This window comes from Zootermopsis nevadensis, unplaced genomic scaffold (assembly GCF_977971745.1).
Source record: "Zootermopsis nevadensis isolate Lab colony 2312 unplaced genomic scaffold, Znev_1.0 Znev_ptg000085l, whole genome shotgun sequence".
In the NCBI taxonomy this organism is placed as follows: Eukaryota; Metazoa; Arthropoda; class Insecta; order Blattodea; family Termopsidae; genus Zootermopsis; species Zootermopsis nevadensis.
Genome location: NW_028259216.1, coordinates 394,306 through 414,790, shown reverse-complemented (window position 1 = coordinate 414,790; position 20,485 = coordinate 394,306). Strand labels below are relative to the sequence as shown.

Below are 20,485 nucleotides of genomic sequence, written 5' to 3'. Positions count from 1 at the left end.
AGTGGACACACAACAGTTACGCCATTATCTCGTACGCAGGGATGGCAACATCTGAAAAGCAGCGAACACATCCCGCCATCGCGGGAGAATGAGGGATATACAATTATCATTCTTTGCGTACTGTAACAAACTCTGCTGCCATCTACCGACTACGGATCTGAAGTAGATCTACGTCGAAGCACGCTCCATTGCACTGCCGTTTGAAATGCTACCTGCAATACCTCACATATTGTAATATAGCTGTGTGTTGGTTGTCTTAATAACCTTCCACATTAGCCATTAAACCCCAATATTATGATGCTCAAACCTTATTACACAAGTCTTATAGCATCAAATATTCATGGCAAATGACTATTAACTTACAAAACACAGAAATACACACAGTAAGAAAACAAATTCAAGAAGTCAAAAAATCAAAAAAATGCTTGAAATTGTCAAAAAAGCGCACAAAACCAAAAAAATCAAAAAATTTCACTTTAAAAATTTTTTCCCTAATTTTCAATTTTTTTTTTTTTGGTTTTTACGCTTTTACTGACGTGAAAACCTCACATCTTAAAGCATGTGTCAGCTCAGAGGTTTTAAAGATGGCAAAACAAACTGTAAGGCAGGTCACACACATAGAGAAAATAAATTAATATCAATGTTATCCAATTTTAAATTGTCTGTTGCAATGGTTTCCGATCAGTAAATTATAACTAACACCTCCTAGGTCCATGCATGGCTTGTTCATTCAAAATGCTGTCACTCTGAACTGATATTCATCACTTTCCTTCAGATCATACAAAGAATTTAGTGTTACACAGTTCAACCAATCAGATACATACCAAAACTAACACATAATGCTCCTCAATTACCGTATATACCAAAATTCTATAGTCGTAAGTAACTACTTGTCAAAATCAGCTATTAATATTAAAATGAGTTTAAAAACATTACAAATCAATACTAAAGTACTCCAGGTGTTGGGCAATCCCCCATTCAGCCTGGACCTGTCACTGTATGACTTTCAAGGAGTTCTCTGCAGAGGGAATTAATGGGACGCACGACTCCATACACTTACGAACACTTTAACAGCCATTACTAACCCCGATCAATCCCCAAACAGGCTTCCTTCAAAAAGCCTGTAACTATTTATATTTCCCACCAGTAACACTTTATTGTAATGTCTCAAAATAGATTTCATCTCACTCCACTTTTCAAATTATAACTACGTGCGTTGTAAATTCTTACCTAATACATTGACTTGGAAAGATCCTTCATCCAGACCAGAGCTGTTCCGTAACATTGTATGTTCTTTCATCTGTCTTGAGTGGCTTATTTTCCACAGACCATATTACTTCTGGTGGAGGTTCACTAATAAAATCGATGTCAACGTGAAAGATCTGGCCTGCTTTGATGCGGATATCATTCAGAGGTGTCTTGATTTTAGGGGGATGTCAGTTTCATAAGTAATATTATTGACAAACGAATATTTCTCAGTGTTTAATAAGTACAGAAATACTTACGGTATCTTGCTTCAGCAATCGCAGTATCAGATGACTCGCTAGGTTCACTCTGGCCAGCTGAATTTGTTGCAATGACACGGAACGGTACAGTACCCTGAATGGTAAGTAAAATTTCTTGTTTATTTTGGTGCAGTATGTGACAAAATACACCAAAGTAAATTAGAGAAGTATAGAACTTGTACAAAAATATCATTAAAATCTGTAACTCACAAAAGAAGTAACTGTACTGATTATCTCAGAATGAAAAAATGAGTCATAGATACAGCCAAAATAAGAGATGTCAACTACGGCATCAGACTGCTTCTGTTTCATTTTTGTGAAAATAATGGACAATAACTTGTAAGATATCAATTTGTCAATTATATTATCAATATGAACAAAGTATTCACAACTTTTAATTTATTAAATTATTTTAAGATGCTGGAAGTCATCCCTCCAGCGCTCGCGTACACCTTTGGAACGTCCCGACTCGCGTGTGAGCGCCGCGCCGCAACCCATCAATTGAGCAAATACTTAATCAGACTATTACTGACTTTTAATTTATTTAAGGAGTTACGATTAAGAGACTAATAAAATGTTAAAACATTGTATAAAAGTCCAATTGAAGCTTCGATTTCATCGATTGAAGTTTCTAAGCAGTCTCTTTGCCTAGAATAATTCTCTCTAATGTTATCCAGTGTTTTATTTGTGAATTTTGTGATATCGCCCAATAAATTATCTGGAAAAATAGCTGCCAGAACTCGATCTCGGTTTTTAAGTTTTTTGCGCATCCCTTGCCCCGAGGAAAGTGAGAGATAATGTGCCTTTTTACTTCTTCATAGGGGAAATTTTAGAAATTTATTCATTTTATCTTTGCCAAGATAAACATCACTTATCCCTAAGTTGGAATCTTCATCTAAACTTTCAGCCGAGTTTTCTGATTGACTATCGTGATTCTCCTCTTGTGGTTCCTCATCAGAATCCTGACTATCATCGAATTCACAATCTATAATTTCTCCTGCACTCACTTGTTCTAATAACCACTTCAACTAAACATTTGGATCAGAAGATTTTATTTTAGAAGACATTACTGGTAAACGTGACCAATAGAGACGAAATTAACCCAAACTTAAAAACAATTCACTTTAGAACACAAACACTCGCGTGTGAGCGGGCCGCCGCACTATCAGAATTCTAAAAGTAAACTGATAAAAGCGGGTCTATAGTCGTAGCTAGAAATATTTCCTTTGAAATTCCCATTTAAGGGGGTTTCCTCTTAACATAGATAAAGCGACAGGAGAGAAAACAATTCCTAGAAAGAGTGTATCAGACTTCTACTGAAAATGCGGCGCTGCGCTCACAACGCGAGTCCTGGAGGGTTAATAACTGTATCTTGAAGAGAAAGGAATATCATCAATATGACAATTTGGTATTTTTAACTTACACTGGATTGTTAAGCATTCACCCAGTATGGACTTCCTTTTTCCTTCTTCTGAATAATACAGCCAGTAATGGGAGAACCACTATCTCATTTACGTCTACATGGTCCATGATAAATGGCTTTCCAGGAGCATCTGGTCCGTCTAATATAGTAAATAAATTTATAAAGAAACAGATAAATTATAATCGTTTTAACACAGCACACTATGGAGAATTTAAATTACATACTGAATATTCTGCTCCTGTAATTACAATATTTCTATCAGTGTTAGTAACATTTGTAGTTTTAGCTGTTCTTAATGATGTCAGTGAAGTGCCTTCAAATTTTAATTTTGTTGAAATATTTTAAGTTTTAAACACAGACCCATTTAATGGAATAATGAAACAGAAACTTTCACTAACTTTTGTGCGTGTATGAGTGTGTCTCTCTCTCTCTCCCTCTCTCCCAGTAGTACGCATGGATATGTCATACTGTCACATTTGTATTATAAAGAAAACAAAAGTGGAACATAACAAAGATATCCTTTAGTTCATTACTTCTTTGAAAAATATGACGAAAAAAAATTAAAATTAAGAAACTGTACAACAGAGATGCAGTTGTGCTGATGACTTTTACATATAAAATCAATTTTTCCCAATATTTTAATGCCTGTTTTTAGAACAAATAGCAAAATACTGCTAATCAACCAATGTAATATCAGATTACTTGTTTCTCTTTTTCTATAAAAGAAAGCACTACTTATAAACATTAAGATTTGAAGAGAACAGAAGTAAATTATATGGACTAGACAAATATATTTGATTATTATTTTATTTTCACAGAATCGTATGTGATTACATACCAAATTCATTCTTCGCAATGATGCTCTTTGCTGTCTCAAGAGGATCAGACTCTCCTATGCTATTGACAGCCTTTACTCGGAAGAGGTACTCCTTCCGATGTATTAGTCTTGTTACGTCATGAGATAGACCTGAAGCCATGCCTGCATCTGCCCATGTGCCCCTTGACACATCCATTTTCTCCACAATGTAATGCAGAATGGGACTTCCACAATCAACCAAGTCGTACCTTACACGTAAGGCGAGCGCCCTCCTTTGTTATATTGCTAACCACTAGAGGACCTTCAGGTGGAGATGGTCGATCTGTAAACATAATATAACTTTATGATTAAGAACATTTAGATTCATGGTATATTAATTTCATTTAAAAGAAATATTCAACACCTTACTTAAGTATAAGACTAGAATATTTATTTTTGACTGAATGCTTAATTCTTCACATCCATATCTCATTCCTAGGCTTGCTTCCAAAAACAAATAATTGGGTATACGTAGCCAAATAACTTCAAAAGCAAATAATTACTACTCTTAATTTAATATGGTATGAAAGTTGTCATTTTATTTCACTTATGTAACTAGTGCTTTAATTTCATAACAACAAACTGCGGCTATGTAAATTCTACACTACAACCACTGTGATTCAGTACAGGACACGAATGACAGACACTGACATTTACTTTTGTATCCAAAACACTTCACTTCAGAGAACTGCCTAAATGTAAAGTAAGCTTCCACATGAACAAGTATCCCTAATTCTACAAGCATAAGGGCAAATACACTTACATATACCACGTATCAACAAAAGTAATTTTAATGTTGATCCTGCTTTCTTGGTACTGGTACAAAAAGCAAGACCACTATTAATAACGAATCACCATGAAAACTTAGAAATATTTTAAAGTCATAATACACTACTTCCCCGTCTTTATTTCGGTTATCAGACTGACTGGCCTAAGTACACATGTGGGTTTTGAAATCACACTCACCTTGCACAGTGACACTGGCAGAAGCTGAGGACTCCCCAGTGTGAGAGTGTAGCGCCCAGTATCATTAACGAGCTGAAAACAAAATCTCAAACACAGTCTGATTGGCAAATGTCTGAATATCAGCTCGTACTTCAGGTTCAAAAGGCTTGCCATTTACGGAGCATTTGTCTTTAGGTCTTGGTGAAGCTCCAATTGGGATGGTGTAATTAATCTTCTGATCAGCTTTTACTACCATATCTTGTAGCAAAGTCTTATCAAACCATGGTGCCTCTGAAAAATAAATAAAGATTTCTTTGTGGAGATTGAATTTATGTTACATAATTGTAGTAGTGTTTTGGGACATAAGTATCCCCATTATAAGGGAAGAGAAGGAAAAGGTAAAGAATATGAGGTTTTCACAGCGGTAAACATAAGGTCTGTTATACCAGGTTATAATGCCATGTAGCCTTGTAGGACACAAGTGATATTAGACTGAAGATGGATGCGATGTGTTCCTCCAAATGTTGGTAACCACTTAAAATAACTATATAGCTTCATGGCCAAGAAAACCATGATTTTCAGAGAGGGAAAAAATTTAAATGATAAATTTTCAGAAGTACCACTAGTCACACAACACAACACAGGAAGAATAGGCCATTTTCTTCTTAGACAGGCACGCCAACCTGACAAACTGGAAAGGAACCCACGTGTTGTGGACGATACAGAAGTATATAAAATTCACAAGAAATTATAAATACATCCAGACAATTGCTTGCTACATCCATCAATAACGAAATGCATCGTGAAGCACTTGCCAATCGATTTCATAACCACATATCTCGGAAAATGTAACCTATCCATTTGCGTAAAATTAGCCAAGGCTCTGAGATGTAGATGTAATTATAAGGATTTCATTATGAAGTAAAAATTCTGTGGGTATGAATTAGTATCATATACTGAAATTATTAAGAGAAGACCTCTAAGGGACTTTCATGTACATGGCATGCTGTTTAGTCATGAGCTCGTAAACAGGATATTCCACTGTCCACCACTCGCACGGGAGAGAAGCCGTTAGAATGTAATGAGTGTGGTCACAAGTTTGCTAAAAGTTTAAAGTTACATATGTGATGACATGTAAACATTCCTTCAGAACAAGTATAAAAGTGGATAGAAAAGTTTTTTCTGTACAAAATAAAGTTATGAAAATTAAAACTAAAGGTTTATATTGTTGGGAAGGCTCCCATCTTACACGAAAACACATATACAAATTAGTGATGAATCAATGCTTTTTTTTTTTGTTATCCCAATGCCACTGAAAGTAGATATGTGACTGGTAGGTAATGCATAAGGAACAGCCTATTATATCACCTTTAAGTCAAGCATTTAAAGGATCCTCATTGCAGTTCTGTATGTCAGTAAGAACATGCTGCATTAGGCTAGGCTAGCTTTGGTTAGCTGGTTCCACTTTGTTATCTTATTATCTTTATGCCAATGAAATATGTGTTACTATTTAGGGCTAAAGTTGCTGCCTTAGAGGCTTTTCAAAATAACACATTTTTGCTTGCAAAACTTATGTGGTTAGTACATTTTATATACACAAAGATATTCAACCAAAACCTTTTATGTGTTTATTTTGATACTAGATTAATTGCAATAAAAATGTGTATATACAGTATTTTGTGTACAGACACATGTCCAGTAAGGTCTTATAAATTAATTGATATTAAGAGAATCAAGATTTTGGAAAGGAGTACACTTTACAATATACTGACTTTCTGAACTTCATTGATAATATGTTACAAGACACACCTGAAGATGTAGAATGCAAATTAACAAAATTGAATTCTACAAATTATGAGCTGGGTATCCTAGCAATTTAGGTAACAAGAAGATATTTCAAGGAGTTGCTGATATCCTGGATGATGATATAAAAATAACAGAATTCCTTCATGTTTTGTCACACAACACTCCACATTATTCAAAAAATATATCGGAATGTTGTACAACATTGGTTCTAACAGCTGCTGCAAAGTCACAAAGTGCAATCTCTGGTGGACATCTTGAACCCCGTGCTATTTCCTTTATGAAGGCCGTAGCCTTTTGACAGGACTTCTCTGTACATGTGCGTACGTACCACAACGCTGCATAGCTCATTATGTATTTTTATCTGATGATATAAACGCATAGAAAATAAGCTATTTTCCAAACACTGACTTGCCACATTGTAGCAAAAATGTCACGGGTAATATTTACAACATAAACAAAGTCTTTGAAGTTTAAATTATTCACTCCATCACTTCTCCACTACTTGGTATTTCAACCAGTATGCACACGAGAAAGATGACTTTTAAGATTGACAAGTTCTGTGAAGCTTAATTCACATACAACACAACCATATGGTTTCACCCCGTGTGGATACCATAACGCCTTCTCAGTTTTTCTCGCACTGGAAACTACTTATTGCATACATCACAATTATACGGTTTCTTCCCCTGTGTGTATGCGTTTGTGCGCGTTGAGATGTCCGCCCTGAGAAAAACTTCTATTATATACTTCACAAGTGTAAGGCTTTTTACCTGTATGGATAAAACCGTGTATCACAAGATTTTCTTTCTGTGAGAAATGTTTATTGCATACTTCACATTTATAAATCTTCACTTCAGTATGAGTGCGATAATGTTTCTTCAAATCATCATTCCTTGAAAAGTTCTTGTTGCAAACATCGCATTATCACATTTGTACTGTTTCATTTCCATGTGTGTTGTACGATGCACTGCGTGAGAACTTTGCATACACACATTGCATTCAAAGGCTTCTCACCAGTGTGCATACGGTAATGATTTTTGAGAGGTTTGTACCACTGGTGTTACCGATCAGGCATTCGCGTTTAGTGGGCTTTGGCTGTGACGTCACAACTTGGCGGCTACGTTTCGTGAGAAAGGGTACTTTAGAATGTCTGCAGGTAGGCCAATAACCGGCGGGCAAGAATGGTTTTAATTGGAGAGTGGGGCGGAGACCTCGAAACTGTTTTCATGTGCTGTGGTATGTTGGAAAGCTTGAGGTATGCGGCATATCATAATTCAAATACATGACAAAAATGGTCACAAAACAGTTCGTAATCTTTGTAGCTGCATATCTTATGCAAAAAGGTATTTCAGGTTTGCTAATTTTTGTTGCCTTCAGGTTTGTTACGTGAACTCAAATGTAGATGGTTTCTCATCAGAAATGTTTTATTGGTATAGAGCTTATAAACTACTGGAGTAGAAACAGTGTTGTAAGTTGCATGAGTTAAATAGCATACTTCTTATCTATATACTATCTAACTAACTCACTGGTAGCAGAACTTGCAGGTCCAACACCAACAACACTAAAGCCTGTCAGCAGACATGATCCTTACTTTCATGTAAACAACTTATATCTTAATTGTCATATTTTTAATGGGAATTGTACCTTCCTCTGGAATTAGAATAAGAAATATGATTTTTTTTGGCTTATTATGAGTTCCCTTGTGTAAAAACAATTTTGTTTTTTTACAGTTGCATGTACTGGACAGACTGGGGAGATATTTGAAAGGCTGGAATGGATGGCTCACACCAATGATTCACTGGGCTGGCCAAATGCTCTGACCATCTCATATGAAGCAAATGAACTATTTTGGGCAGATGCAAGGGAAGATTATATCGCAGTCTCAGATTTATAAGGCATGAACAGGAAGCAGAGGTAACAACTGTTGCATTGTATATATATTAGTGATTCTACTAAGGTTTGTGGGAGTCGTTGATTTATGGTAGGAATGTTATGGCTGGATATTGTCCTGATGTACACCATGTTTAGTTAATTTGGTATCTTATAGCTTCCTCCAATGAATATGTGTTTCTCCCTCATCATCTTTCACAAATTTATGGAACTAGGATTTATTTTTTCCTTATTAAAATATAAAGGCAATTCCAATGCACAAAAGTTCAATAACATGAATTCATTCTATACTCTCGTCTGCACGATTACTGTGAATTTTGTTCTGGCATGTAGCAAACAGTGAAATTAAATTTTTTCTGTATTCTTTTCAGTTTGACTGTAACAAAAATTGGATTCAGACTTACTTAGAAAGTTGATTTTTATCATGAATTTATTCTGGAGAAGCTTATTGTTGTTGTTGTTGTTGTTGTAAAGTCAACATAAGAGTGAGTATGATCTTCACAGACCAGTTGCAATCCTCAAAGTATATTAGGAAGTTTTTATTACATTGAAACCTGTGGTATTTTGATATTAAACAATTAAAAATCATGTATAGTTCAAAGTGTATTGTACTCTCAGTTGCTTCTTTGTTCTGTTTTTGTGTTCCTAAGTTGTGTGCCTGCTGTATTTTTATTGTACTATGACTCGTTCCACATATGGGTGATTTAGATAAGTTGAATGCGTGTTATCTGTGTGACAGACGTCGTTATGGATAATGCACGTGAGTCTTAGTATCGCTGTTGGTGCATCATTTTAATGTATACTTTATAATATGATTTGTTTCTATCTAATAACATTTCTTGTCTCTCTGTTATGAAGATGTAATACATATATGATAAGTTCAGTTTACTAATGGTTTTGACAGTAAAATTAAAGATGGAGTTATTTATATTTAGTCGGATCTTAAGAATATAGACTTCATGCTTGACCGTTTTAAGACATTTTGACTTTATGTGGATTATCTGGCTTTGGCACTACAGATTAATAATGTTATTCTTGACGGATGCATTCCTGGCAGTGTTACTATTGGAAACATGTGGACAATGTGAGAGAAATAGTGCAGCTGGGTTGAAGAAAATGAAAATCGGTTTCTGCGTTACAGCACGGGAAATCGTATGATTTCTCATTGGCTGACATTTGGCTTGGTTAAGTTTACTCAAATGCAGACTACATTTTTCTACATACATAACCTTAAGAAATTGATGGTTCCAATGATTTTGTTCACTATAATGTACTTCTTGTTATAAGTTGTACTTGTTCTCTGCCACTTTCTTTGTGAGAGCAAGGAAAACCACAGAAAATATCCTTCATCATGGCTGGTATCCATCTTAGATTTGAAGTGGTACATTCCATCTGAATTGTAATAGGAATTTTTGTAATATCAGTTTTTATTCCTGTGGAAATGACGTGTGCATTTTAGTATGCCACAGTTATTATGCCAAATCTTTGTTAATAGAGAATGGAAATGTGATGGAGACACAGACTGCAGTGATGGTTCTGTTGAAGCCAGTTGTAATGAGTCATGTCCAGACAATCAGTTCACTTGCCAAAATAAACAGTGTATTAGCCAGTCTTGGCACTGTGATGGGGGATGATGATTGTGGTGATAACTCAGACGAAACTCAGTGTATATAAATTTTTTTTAAAATGGTGCGTTCTGTCTCGCAAACATGTTTTTCAATACGTGATTCAAAAGACTATTATGAATTAGGATATAGTATTTATTAATATCAGATATTCGAGGAAATGTCTGAAGTTCGCCGACATTTCAGAGGTGTTTGCTGCCCCCATCGTCAGGACCAAGAGCAACTTGGCTTACTCCTTGCCATGATGATGGAGACATCAAGGATCTCTGAAACGCTGGTAAACTTTTTACCAAACTATGCAGTGCTACAACCCGGAAGTCAGCCATCTTCAGTATGACAAGTTACACCAGTAAGTGATACGATATCCATAGCTTTTTTTATTTTGTTGGTGCTTGGGTGATACTGTAAAGATTGGCTATTATATTCCTTTTAGGTCACACTAGAAATTATGAAAAAATTACCATTATATTTTCTTTTTTGACAGCGACTGATAGTAGACTGTTGTCAAGACAGTAGCGAATCTTCAGCTTCCATAAAGGGTCGGAAATTTCTTGAGCATACCAATAGTTTGTCAAGAAGAGGACTCTGTTTCATGGAGTTCGGTAGTTGGTTAGTTGTTATATATATATATGTGTGCGCACAGAAAGAGAAAATAATGTGTAGAAACATTAATTACTTTTATAAATTTACATATGAAAATTTAAAACAGGAAAATGTATTCAGTTATTTTTATATGAGAGCTACAGATTAAGAGTATAGACTTCTTCCATTTATCAAAATGAAGCAGGTGAGACTGATTTATACAAGAAAAACTATGTGTAGAATAAATTCCTCTCTGGCTACCAGCTGTGTTGGGTTTCAAGAACCATCTTCATCCTAATCCAGAGGGTACTGGAGTTAAGTACCCTGGGGACCTGACATGGCCGGTAGCCTGAGAAGAATTCATTATACTTAGTTGCCATGAAAGTTTTACATCATACAAACTTATATTTGTATTTCTTGATGGAGAAAGCTTTATCACATAAGTATTTAAAGGTATTGTACGTATTTTGAACCGAATTATATTGTTTCTTCCTTTATCTTTTGTCTGTTTTATTTATTCTCTTTTTATAGGGAGCAGGGAGACATAAGTTTGAAGAAATTTTCGTCATTTCTGTTTATGTGCCTGCTACACTTAGTAAGGATCACATACGAATCTGTGTAGAATCTTTGCAAGCTACATGGTCGTTTGTTTGCAGGTCGACAATCTGGCCACTGTGGTACTGATCAATTCAAGTGTGCTGACAAGAACTGCGTTAGCAGCAAATTCCGCTGTGATGGATCTAATGACTCTGGAGATGGTTCTGATGAAGAAGACTGCATTCTACCACCATGTTATTTTGGAACCTGTTCACAGAGCTGTGTAGAAAAGAAGGGAGGGAGGAAACTTTTCTTGCCACTGCGCTCCAGGCTTCATAGGGGAAGGAACATCGAGGAACAGGACTTGTTTTGCGAGAGGTAACATTTAGTTCAATATCAGGTCTTCAAGACCTCATTTCTGTCGAGACAAACGCAGAAATATTTTAGGGCTGAGGGGCATCATGATTTGTCTAATAGATTGCTGATGACAGCCTCTGTGCTGTCTTAACTTATCCACTTGTTGTTGGACTGTATTTTTTTTGTCATAAATATTTTTATTCATCAGATATAACTTTATTAAAAAAATCTTCTTTTCCATCCTATCTAAATACAAGTTAACTAAAATATGTGAAACTAACATTTTACTTGTAGTTCTGTATGGGTGTAAAACTTGGTTTCTAACTCTACCAGAGGAGGATATGTACATGTAAAAAAGATTTTGATTTTCTGCAGGTAATTCTGATGTATACGTACATGTAATTTTTCATTGTTTCCAAATGTAGGCAAATGAAGACTGACACATCTTACGTCAAATTCATGTTTAATGTTTGCACTTTCCGGGGAAAAACCTGTCCACTTCATTGTTGCTGCTGAAATGGATCTAAGAGACCTGGTGAAAACTCTCTAATCCATGCCCTTAGCAAATCATTTAATGACCGTGGTCAAAAAGTGGAGTCAGTGGATATATTATGGGATCTAACAAATCCAAACTACATTCTGGTCTGACCACCACGGCAAGATGATCAGGAGGTCTTATTTCTATGATCTGTCCTCAACATCGAATCAAACCCCAGTCGCGGAGAGTGCAGCGAGATGACGTGATCATTGTGGTAGGCGATCAGCAAGTGTTTTAAGGATCTGATACTTTTCTGAAACTTACATGAAATTTAAACAGATGTGAAACTTTGTAGCCTGAAATTTGAATGGTACGCTGTAGCATGCTCATCCATGTCTCACATTTTTCAGCAACAGTGGTCCAAGTGGTCATTGTTATGGCTATTGCTGCTATGCCTACAGACATTGTTGTTTTTCCTTTTGTTTATTTTATTATTGTTGTTGGAGGTGGTTTTGGTGTCTGTAATCTTATCGAAACGCAGACTTTTGTCGTGGTACCATTCTTCTATTGGGTTTAGTTCACGAGCTACAGAAACCATCTTTATTTGGGACTTGAATCCAGAAGCTATCCCGACTGTAGTTTTTCATTATTTTCTGAAGTTTCTCCAGGGTTAGAATTCCGAAATTGACAGCCTTGTAATTTTGTTTTATATTGCAAAGATATATCTTTGAGAGACTTTTCCCTCTGCCTTCCCTATATTACACAACTGTATCTCAATATAATGAAGGTAATTATAAAAATATCATCTCCCAACAAACTTTAAAGAAGTTAAAGTTTCTCGTAAATCTAAGCACCATGCAATGAAGATGTGGGAGTTGAGAAGTAATCTAATATTTTGGCACCAGGTCACTAAATGTGGTGAGTGGTTAGTTTGAGCCATTCTGCAGGTGGTTGCAAACAGGAAAGGCCTTGCCTCACTTGGGAGGATAGCCAGTAGCCAGTCACATAACCAACTTATCGTTCTTGGTTTTTTATGCCCATGTACAAGTTAATTGGTTATCACATTAATGACGTTGGTTTGCATATTTATTACAACTACATTTTATTGAAACAGGCATTTCTTGAATACATGACACCAACATTTTATAGTGACAGAAATGTAACTAAGTCCAACTTTCTTAGGTTTTGAAAAATCTGAGCAGTATGTTGTCTGCACAGAGGGCTCCGAATTTCTCATTGTGTTGCTCATTCTGAATTTTTGTCTCGAATATGTTTCAACAATCCAAGCAGTGGGAATTCATTTACCTGCAAATGGTATAGAATGTTTTGAATCTGTCCGTCTCTCGATCAGCCATTTCAGAAGTGAATGTATATGTTTATTTTCAAGCATCAAACTTGGTAGACCCACAGGGGCTTTGCTTTGAACTGGGTGGGCATGCGTGTGTATTGGGTAGATGCAGGACTTGATGTGAATTAACTGGAGATAAGAAACGTACACTCGTACACACCGAGCTGGATCGACCTCATGACATTGTTGTGGGCCCTCAAACTGGGTAAAGTTGTGTGTTTTACACACGTGACTTGATCGGTGATTTCTACCACATAGATTAATTAGTTAATGATTCACTGTAAAGTGTGAAACTCTAGTGAAGGCAACAGAATCTCACGCTTCTTTATAACATTCTTGAAGACTGACTTTACAGCATTACTGTTGCATAAGTTCATTAAATGCTAAACACTGAACCATTTGTTCAGGTTGTTTCCAAAAGATGCTGGACTTCTAATTGCATATATTTACCAAATTATGTGACAAACATAATCACGTTTCATGTTCCTGAACACAGCAGCCTCGAGAGTGAAAGTCAAATGAAAACAATTTTGGTACGTGCACCGTCAGTTTATAAAACTGCAGTTGCCTTTGGTACTGTTGCATTACGCCAACCGAAGCTTGTTCATTGGTGCTGATAGCGGCTTCAGATCTTGAGTTGTGTTGCGGATTATTCCTGTAAACAGTATTATAAGAAGAAATTGCATGGGTTGAGTTTTGAAGAGTACACTGGCCAGTACCAGCCATAAGAAAAACGTGCAGGAAACTGATTATTCAGAAATTGGTCATGGAAATGTTGCTTGAAAGAAGTAGGATTTCAGAGTCTCATGGCAGTGAGCATGAAGATGGCTGTCTTCTGGGTTGTAGTACCGTGTAGTCTGGTAGATGCTGACTGATATACCAGACTACACAGTGCTACATCCCAGAAGACAGTCATCTTAATATGTCATGATGAGAACCTCAAATCCTTTATATTGATAATTGTTTTAATTTGTTGAGAAAGACTATGAACAATGTGCAATATTTTCTGGTGTTTTGGATGCCTTTGTGTTTGTGTGTGTACACACAAATCTTCTTGATAATGGTCCCAGTCATTTCAATCTAAGCAACCAGCTTGTTTATAGCAGGTCTATTTGGAGTTTCCTTGCATTCTTGCACATAATTTCTTCTCTTCACTACTGAAGTTGAACGACTCTAGCAGGCTGGGAAGACACTTTCACTACAACACACAATATCTTGTTCAAGACTGCAACTTTATTTGTTCATTTTTTAGTGGTCTGTTGTCTTCAGGATTTTCAGCTTACAGTGGCAGGATATGTGCCAACTATGAATACAGAATTTTTTTGTTATTTCTCATAGGCTTATGTTCCGGTGTGAACGGTCGTATTGATTCAGCGTATATGGACGGAACTGGGCGTCATTCACTTGTGGATACAACGGAACAGTGGCCAACTGGACCTGCAGTAGACTACCCAGCTAGAAGACTATATTGGACTGATCCCTAAGCATGTACTATAGAAAGTGTAGATCTCAGTGGACGAGATCGTCACGTCATCAGAAGATTCCCACATAGTAAGTCTTGAGTATCGTGACAGGATTCCAAAGGATCTAATTTATGTAGGATTTGTGATTTTTATGGTAGCGAGTGTGAATATGGCTGTCTTCTGGGTTGTTGCGCCGTGTTGTCTGGTAGAAGGTTTTCGACGTTTCAGAGGTCCTTGTTGCCTCCATCATTATGGTGATCGCGTCAACCAGACTACATGGCGCGTCAACCCAGAAGACAGCCATCTTCAATCAAATTAATGGCTTAATTTACTTTACGTTGTTTATTGCGACAGATTTGTAGTTCCTTAGAGCTGCTTTTGATTGTTTTAAGTTTCTTGCTTTTGGCCATTAGTGTGAAAGTAATCTGCACATTTTGCTCTGGATTTTCGTTTTACATCTATAGAGTTCAAAACATAAGTGTGAGCAAACTAAGATATATTTATTAAGTTATGAATGATTCTTCTTTAAAGACTCAGAAAGCAAGCTGGCACATTACTTTCTATTGAAAATGTTACTTCAGTGAAGTTATGCTATTCTCCATAGCATAAATATACTTCTTAATTCTTACTTGTGTAGCACTCGTCATGTCTGACATCAGAAAAATGTAAATTCTTTTTTTACTTTTACAGAGGAGAAACCTTACAAAGTGGAAGTGTTTGAATACAACCTGTATGTTAGCACATACCAGACAAACATCATCTCTAAACTGAACAAGTTTAGACGTGGTGATCTGACATACCTTTACACAGGGACTGAATAGAGCATCAGACATCCTTATTGTTTGAGAAAACAAACGAATGAACACTAAGTTTCTAAGCACAGTCTTTACCTGGGAGATAAATAGATTGATTTTCTCCCACAAGGCTCATGATTTAGGATGACAGTTCAGCACACAAATTCTACTATAAGAAATAGTGTGGAGATATTTTGTTTCATATATTGCTCTTCGCCACGATTTGCAGAATGGTTCTGGGGCCGCCCAGTCTCATCTACGGTGGATATTGGTATCTCTCTCCCCAAGATGTAAAGCAACTACAGTGTGAAGCTACGATCCTCCAGCCGGTGCTATACGTCTACAATGCATGGGGCTAATCCTAGAGCCTAAAGTACGCTCTCATGGAATGAATTGTAGTCACAGACACAACTTATCCTTTATTTCCTACATTTAGCATTTTACATATCTTTCTAATTACCAAAGAGTTGAATTTTTTAAAATACAAGTTGCAGTCATTAATTAAATTACTTTCTCTCGAAACTTTTTATTATGTGTCTTTTATATACAGGCATGCCTCGTTTTATTGCGCTTCGCAGATATTGCGTTTTTTTACAAATTGGATGTTTGTGGCAACCCTGCGTCGAGCAAGTCTATCGGCACCATTTTTCCAACAGCATGTGCTCACTTCGTGTCTCTGTGTCACATTTATTAAAATAAATATAAATTAGTATTGGATGTTTGGCATTGTAGCAGCATTTCACGCGATTTTAATTGTGACCCGGAGAGAGTTCATAGTGCCAACAAGGTTTGTTATATATTAAAGGTTAGCAGGGGTATAGAGAAATAAGGTTTGAACTGAACTGAAATGTAGGTAGGGCAGACATGACATGTCTTCAAGGTGTTCTGCAAAGCAGTGTCTGTGAAGTGTCCCTAAGGGGGACTAACGCAGCCAGTTCTGCCATGATTTGAATATTTCCCTCAACCCAACAAGGAAAAATGGCTAACTGTGCAGTGTCTGTAGCATATGTACTTTCATCCATGGAAACAGAATTAACAACACAATTTAAGCACTTGGACATTAAGGCACAAAACATATTTCTGAATAACTTTTCTATTTCCCGTGCTTTTATATCTTTTAATAAAATGACGTTTGAGATTGTTTGCTTCAAACTGGACAAGTAATGTCAGCAGTGCACTGAAGGCATGCCTTCATATGTGAAGCCCCTATATAAAAGATGTATGTGTCTATTTGCTATGTTTACTTTGTCTTTGGAAGTTAATAGTACAAGGAAATGATGATGTTACATGGGCCACCATCATGCAAGTACTGTGATGTAGCCACTGTTATTACCAATCACAAAATTCGCTGTGCATTTCATGTAGCCAATAAGTCAACAGTTGTATTCGGCTAAGTATTTAATCTTGGTTGTAACCAGTTTTATCATACAGACTGATAAAAACCAGAAGATCACAAAAATGCATATGGGTTGTACAAAACACATCAGGGGGGCTGTGGGTTGATAACCTCTGGTTTAAATGCTGTATTCCTATATTTGAAATGGACAGCCATTTTTTAAAAAAATATGCTTTAATTTGCTATACCTGTAACTGGTTCTTGCAGGTGCAAAACTTTTTGAACATATTATATAGCATTTATAATTGGATAGGATTTTTGGATGTCTGTTAAACCAGACAAATGATTGTAAATCATAACAAAAATTGGTGCCTGATGACATATACATAGAGTATGCTTAATATTCTAATCAGAATCTGAAATTAATTAATACTGACAGATGTCATCATTCATACTGGTGCTATAATGTAAGTCGTGACTGCTTCCTCTCAACAACCGTTTATATTTGTCTCGTCATGTACTACTGTTGTAAATAGCGTTCCACAAAGACTGAATGTTGTTTAAACTTACAGTGAGTAATCCATGTTATCGATCCCTGTGCCACAATTCAACTCTTTGTCCGCTGGGATCGAGCCGGAGCCACACAGAGCTAGGCTATTCTTGCGTGTGCCCAGATGGTTTCGTGAAAACCATTGCTAGGTTTTGAATTTGCAACAGCCACCCTGCAGTTACCTTACTGCTCAAGATATATAGTTTGTTCAGTAGTACAGTATTTTAATACCTTGTATTTAATAGGATAAAGAATATTTTTATTTTGTGTTTAACATAAAATACCACCATGTGAGATGAAAGGTTTTCACAGCAGTGAGAACGATGTTTTCTGGTTTTGATACTGTGTAGAATCGGAATTTTGCTGTATTTTATTTCATTCAATTGTTATTATAGGACTTTGAATCACTATAAAATGGTATTAATTTTGTATTATATGAAAATACTACGAAACTATTATTGCAATTAATGGAGTTAACACATATCATTGAATTTTCATTAAATTTTTGTTTAAAACTGTGTACTACTACTACTACTTATTAAATATTTTTCATGAAATTTACAGTTTCAAAATGTAATGTTCAGTAATACAGCAGTACCTACTAGTTATCAGTTTATTGTTGTATTATTAGTGGTACTTAAAATGGAATAGGTCCTGGCAATTGAAACAATATGCACAGTGCATTGTTATTGGTTACAGCAAGAGGCAACTGAAAGTGTGTCAATTCTGTAGGATTACGCACTTAGCTAATGAGAAGACTTGGAGTCAGAGTTAATGAATTCAGTCATTAAACACCATATTTACTACTGAGATTCCCTTTACTGAGATTGTAACAAAGTGAAAATATATTCTAGTACCGTATGTATACTGTAATTAGTATGTGATTTCTCTTTTGTCAGGTTGTGTGCGAACCAACTGTGAGACCTCTGAAGGTGTGTGACTTAGACTGCCATAAAGGAAGACTTGGACACTCAGGAAGAAGGAACAGAAATACCTGGAGAGTTTTGAAATGTGGTGTTGGAGAAGAATAGAGAAGATCAGGTGGACGGATCGAGTGACCAACGAAGAAGTATTGAGGAGAGTCAACGAGCAAAGAAACATTCTGCAGGCGATTACACGAAGGAAAGCTAACTGGCTGGGACATATTATGAGAAGGAATGGGTTACTGAGTGATATCACCGAAGGCCAGGTTGAAGGAAAGCGAGGACTGGGAAGAAGACTGATACAGCTAACCGACGATCTGAAACAAGGAAAGAAGATGACGTTCCAGGAATTAAAACGAGAAGCCGAGAATAGGGAAAACTGGAGAGCTCTTTTTGGGCAGAGCAATGGACCTGTCGTAAGACAGAACACTAAAGAATAATAATAAAGGAATGTGTAAGATTGTGCACGTTGTTCGTACGTGTAAATGACAGTCATTGTACAGTGGTGACAGGTGTCAGCGCTACCGCTGTTCACAGTATTGTAAAAACAAAGACCTGTGCTCTGCAGACATTTTGGTCACTTTATCAAGTGACTCTTCACCTCCACTTGAGGTAATTTACACTTGAGCTTTATCACATAATCAAACATGTAGGATGCTCTTGTCTGATCATTCTCATAGTTCATGTTCCAAACCATTTGATTTCCTAGAAGTGAAGTGTTTGGCTTTTGAACGAGTTTCATTGTAGCCTGAATTGGTTCATTGTAATCGATGGCTTACTGCAGAGACAGTAGATACAGGAAGAAGATTATGTTTCTTTTTAAGGTTCATAAATTTATTTGAAAAGTGTTTTTAATGTATTCTGTATTTAATTGAATACAATGTAAAACGTGTGCTTCATAATCGCTTATTTTTCTGATCAGTTTTCAATACCAAGTACCTGATTTTATATTAAAAGAATGTTATCAAGACCAGCTGTTAGAGACAATCTTGAGCCAGTTCTGCATCTATAAATCCTATACTGCTACTACTACTAAATGTCACTGTATAGTAGGATGGGTTTGTATCACAGGTTTTCCTTGGTCTTATGATTCAAATTCTGGGTTAGTATGTAAGACTTGAGGTTCTCACAGCGGTGAGTATGAAGATTTCCGTCTTCTGGGTTGTTGCGCTGTGTAGTCTGGTCGATGTTAACCAACGTTTCAGAGGTCATACTGCCTCCGTCATCAGGGCGATGAATATGCCAATAGGGTGTGAGGAGTTGGATTTTATAGGCAGGGAAGTGAAAGGTGTAGCCTGCCCCGAGCCAATGGGAGCAGGTATGGGAGTGGACCAATGGTAGCACGTGGGCGAGAGTGGGAGAGGGAGAGAAAGTAGAGAGAGAAAGGTGAGTTTTGTTGTATGGATAAAGGCCCTGAAAGGGGCCGAGTTAGTGGTCCGGTTGGTTCTGGCGGCGCACTCTTGCTCGTTCTCGGAGTCCTCGGAGTTTGTGGATCAGAGGCTTCCAGGACCGGCTCAGGTGAAGTCCATCTTCCCTGTTAAAGTTATCAGGATGAAGTTTGATCTCGATGGCTTCCCTGATTAACCAATCCATGTAGCCGGTTTTTGAGGAGAGGATAGAAGTGTCCTCTAGCTGTATCTTGTGTTCCAAGTTGAAGCGGTGTTCAGCAACCGCAGATTTCTCGGGCTGCCCGAGCCGGATGTGGCGTTCGTGCTCCTTGATCCTGGCCTCAACGGAACGGCCTGTCTGGCCGATGTAGACTTTTCCGCACTCGCAGGGAACTCTGTATACGCCAGGCGTCTTCAGTCCTAGGTCGTCCTTTACCGGCCGGAGAAAACTGGGAATTTTCTTTGGCGGAAGACCAACAGACTTGATGTCGTGCCTGGCCAGCAACCTGCTTATGCGGTTGAAGGTCGTCCCGACGTAGGGCAGGAAGGCAACCGAGGCTGGTTTTCCAGTAGGCGGTGGCAGCCTCGCAGGCGGATTGAGAGCTTTCTGAATCTGACGGTTGCTGTATCCGTTTTTCCTGAAGGTGGTGGTGAGTGCCTCCAGTTCACTCTGTAGGCG

The 20,485-nt window shown here is 37.1% G+C and overlaps 2 protein-coding genes across 4 annotated transcripts; one reads left to right on the top strand and one right to left on the bottom strand.

Moving 5' to 3' along the window:
- Positions 1–495: 495 nt before the first annotated feature.
- Positions 496–7,112, bottom strand: LOC147870899 (twitchin-like). Of its 3 annotated transcripts, none has more exons than XM_087341745.1 (5): positions 6,539–7,112; positions 4,751–5,020; positions 3,767–4,067; positions 2,929–3,067; positions 496–1,599 (listed from the first exon to the last, which is right to left on the bottom strand). In XM_087341745.1, the coding sequence occupies exons 3-4, from the start codon at positions 3,939–3,941 to the stop codon at positions 2,946–2,948; spliced, it is 297 nt and encodes a 98-aa protein (XP_087197871.1). In that variant the 5' UTR covers positions 3,942–4,067; positions 4,751–5,020; positions 6,539–7,112; the 3' UTR covers positions 496–1,599; positions 2,929–2,945. The 3 variants fall into 3 exon arrangements, with proteins under 3 accessions (XP_087197871.1, XP_087197872.1, XP_087197870.1); XM_087341746.1 differs by having other exon boundaries at positions 6,864–7,112; XM_087341744.1 differs by having other exon boundaries at positions 5,176–7,066.
- A 411-nt stretch (positions 7,113–7,523) lies between these two features.
- LOC147870898 (complement component C9-like) lies at positions 7,524–19,320 on the top strand. The gene is made up of 6 exons (XM_087341742.1): positions 7,524–7,790; positions 8,266–8,449; positions 10,237–10,399; positions 11,289–11,547; positions 14,691–14,903; positions 15,839–19,320. The coding sequence occupies exons 3-5, from the start codon at positions 10,384–10,386 to the stop codon at positions 14,719–14,721; spliced, it is 306 nt and encodes a 101-aa protein (XP_087197868.1). The 5' UTR covers positions 7,524–7,790; positions 8,266–8,449; positions 10,237–10,383; the 3' UTR covers positions 14,722–14,903; positions 15,839–19,320.
- The last annotated feature ends 1,165 nt before the right edge of the window (positions 19,321–20,485 follow it).

Excerpts from the sequence above, each read along its gene's own strand:
- LOC147870899 (XM_087341745.1), bottom strand. The coding sequence starts at position 3,941 with ATGGATGTGTCAAGGGGCACATGGGCAGATGCAGGCATGGCTTCAGGT. Across the intron at positions 3,068-3,766 it reads CATTGCGAAGAATGAATTTG|ACGGACCAGATGCTCCTGGA; the intron begins GTATGTAATCAC and ends TTACTATATTAG.
- LOC147870898 (XM_087341742.1), top strand. Across the intron at positions 11,548-14,690 it reads CAGGACTTGTTTTGCGAGAG|GCTTATGTTCCGGTGTGAAC; the intron begins GTAACATTTAGT and ends TATTTCTCATAG.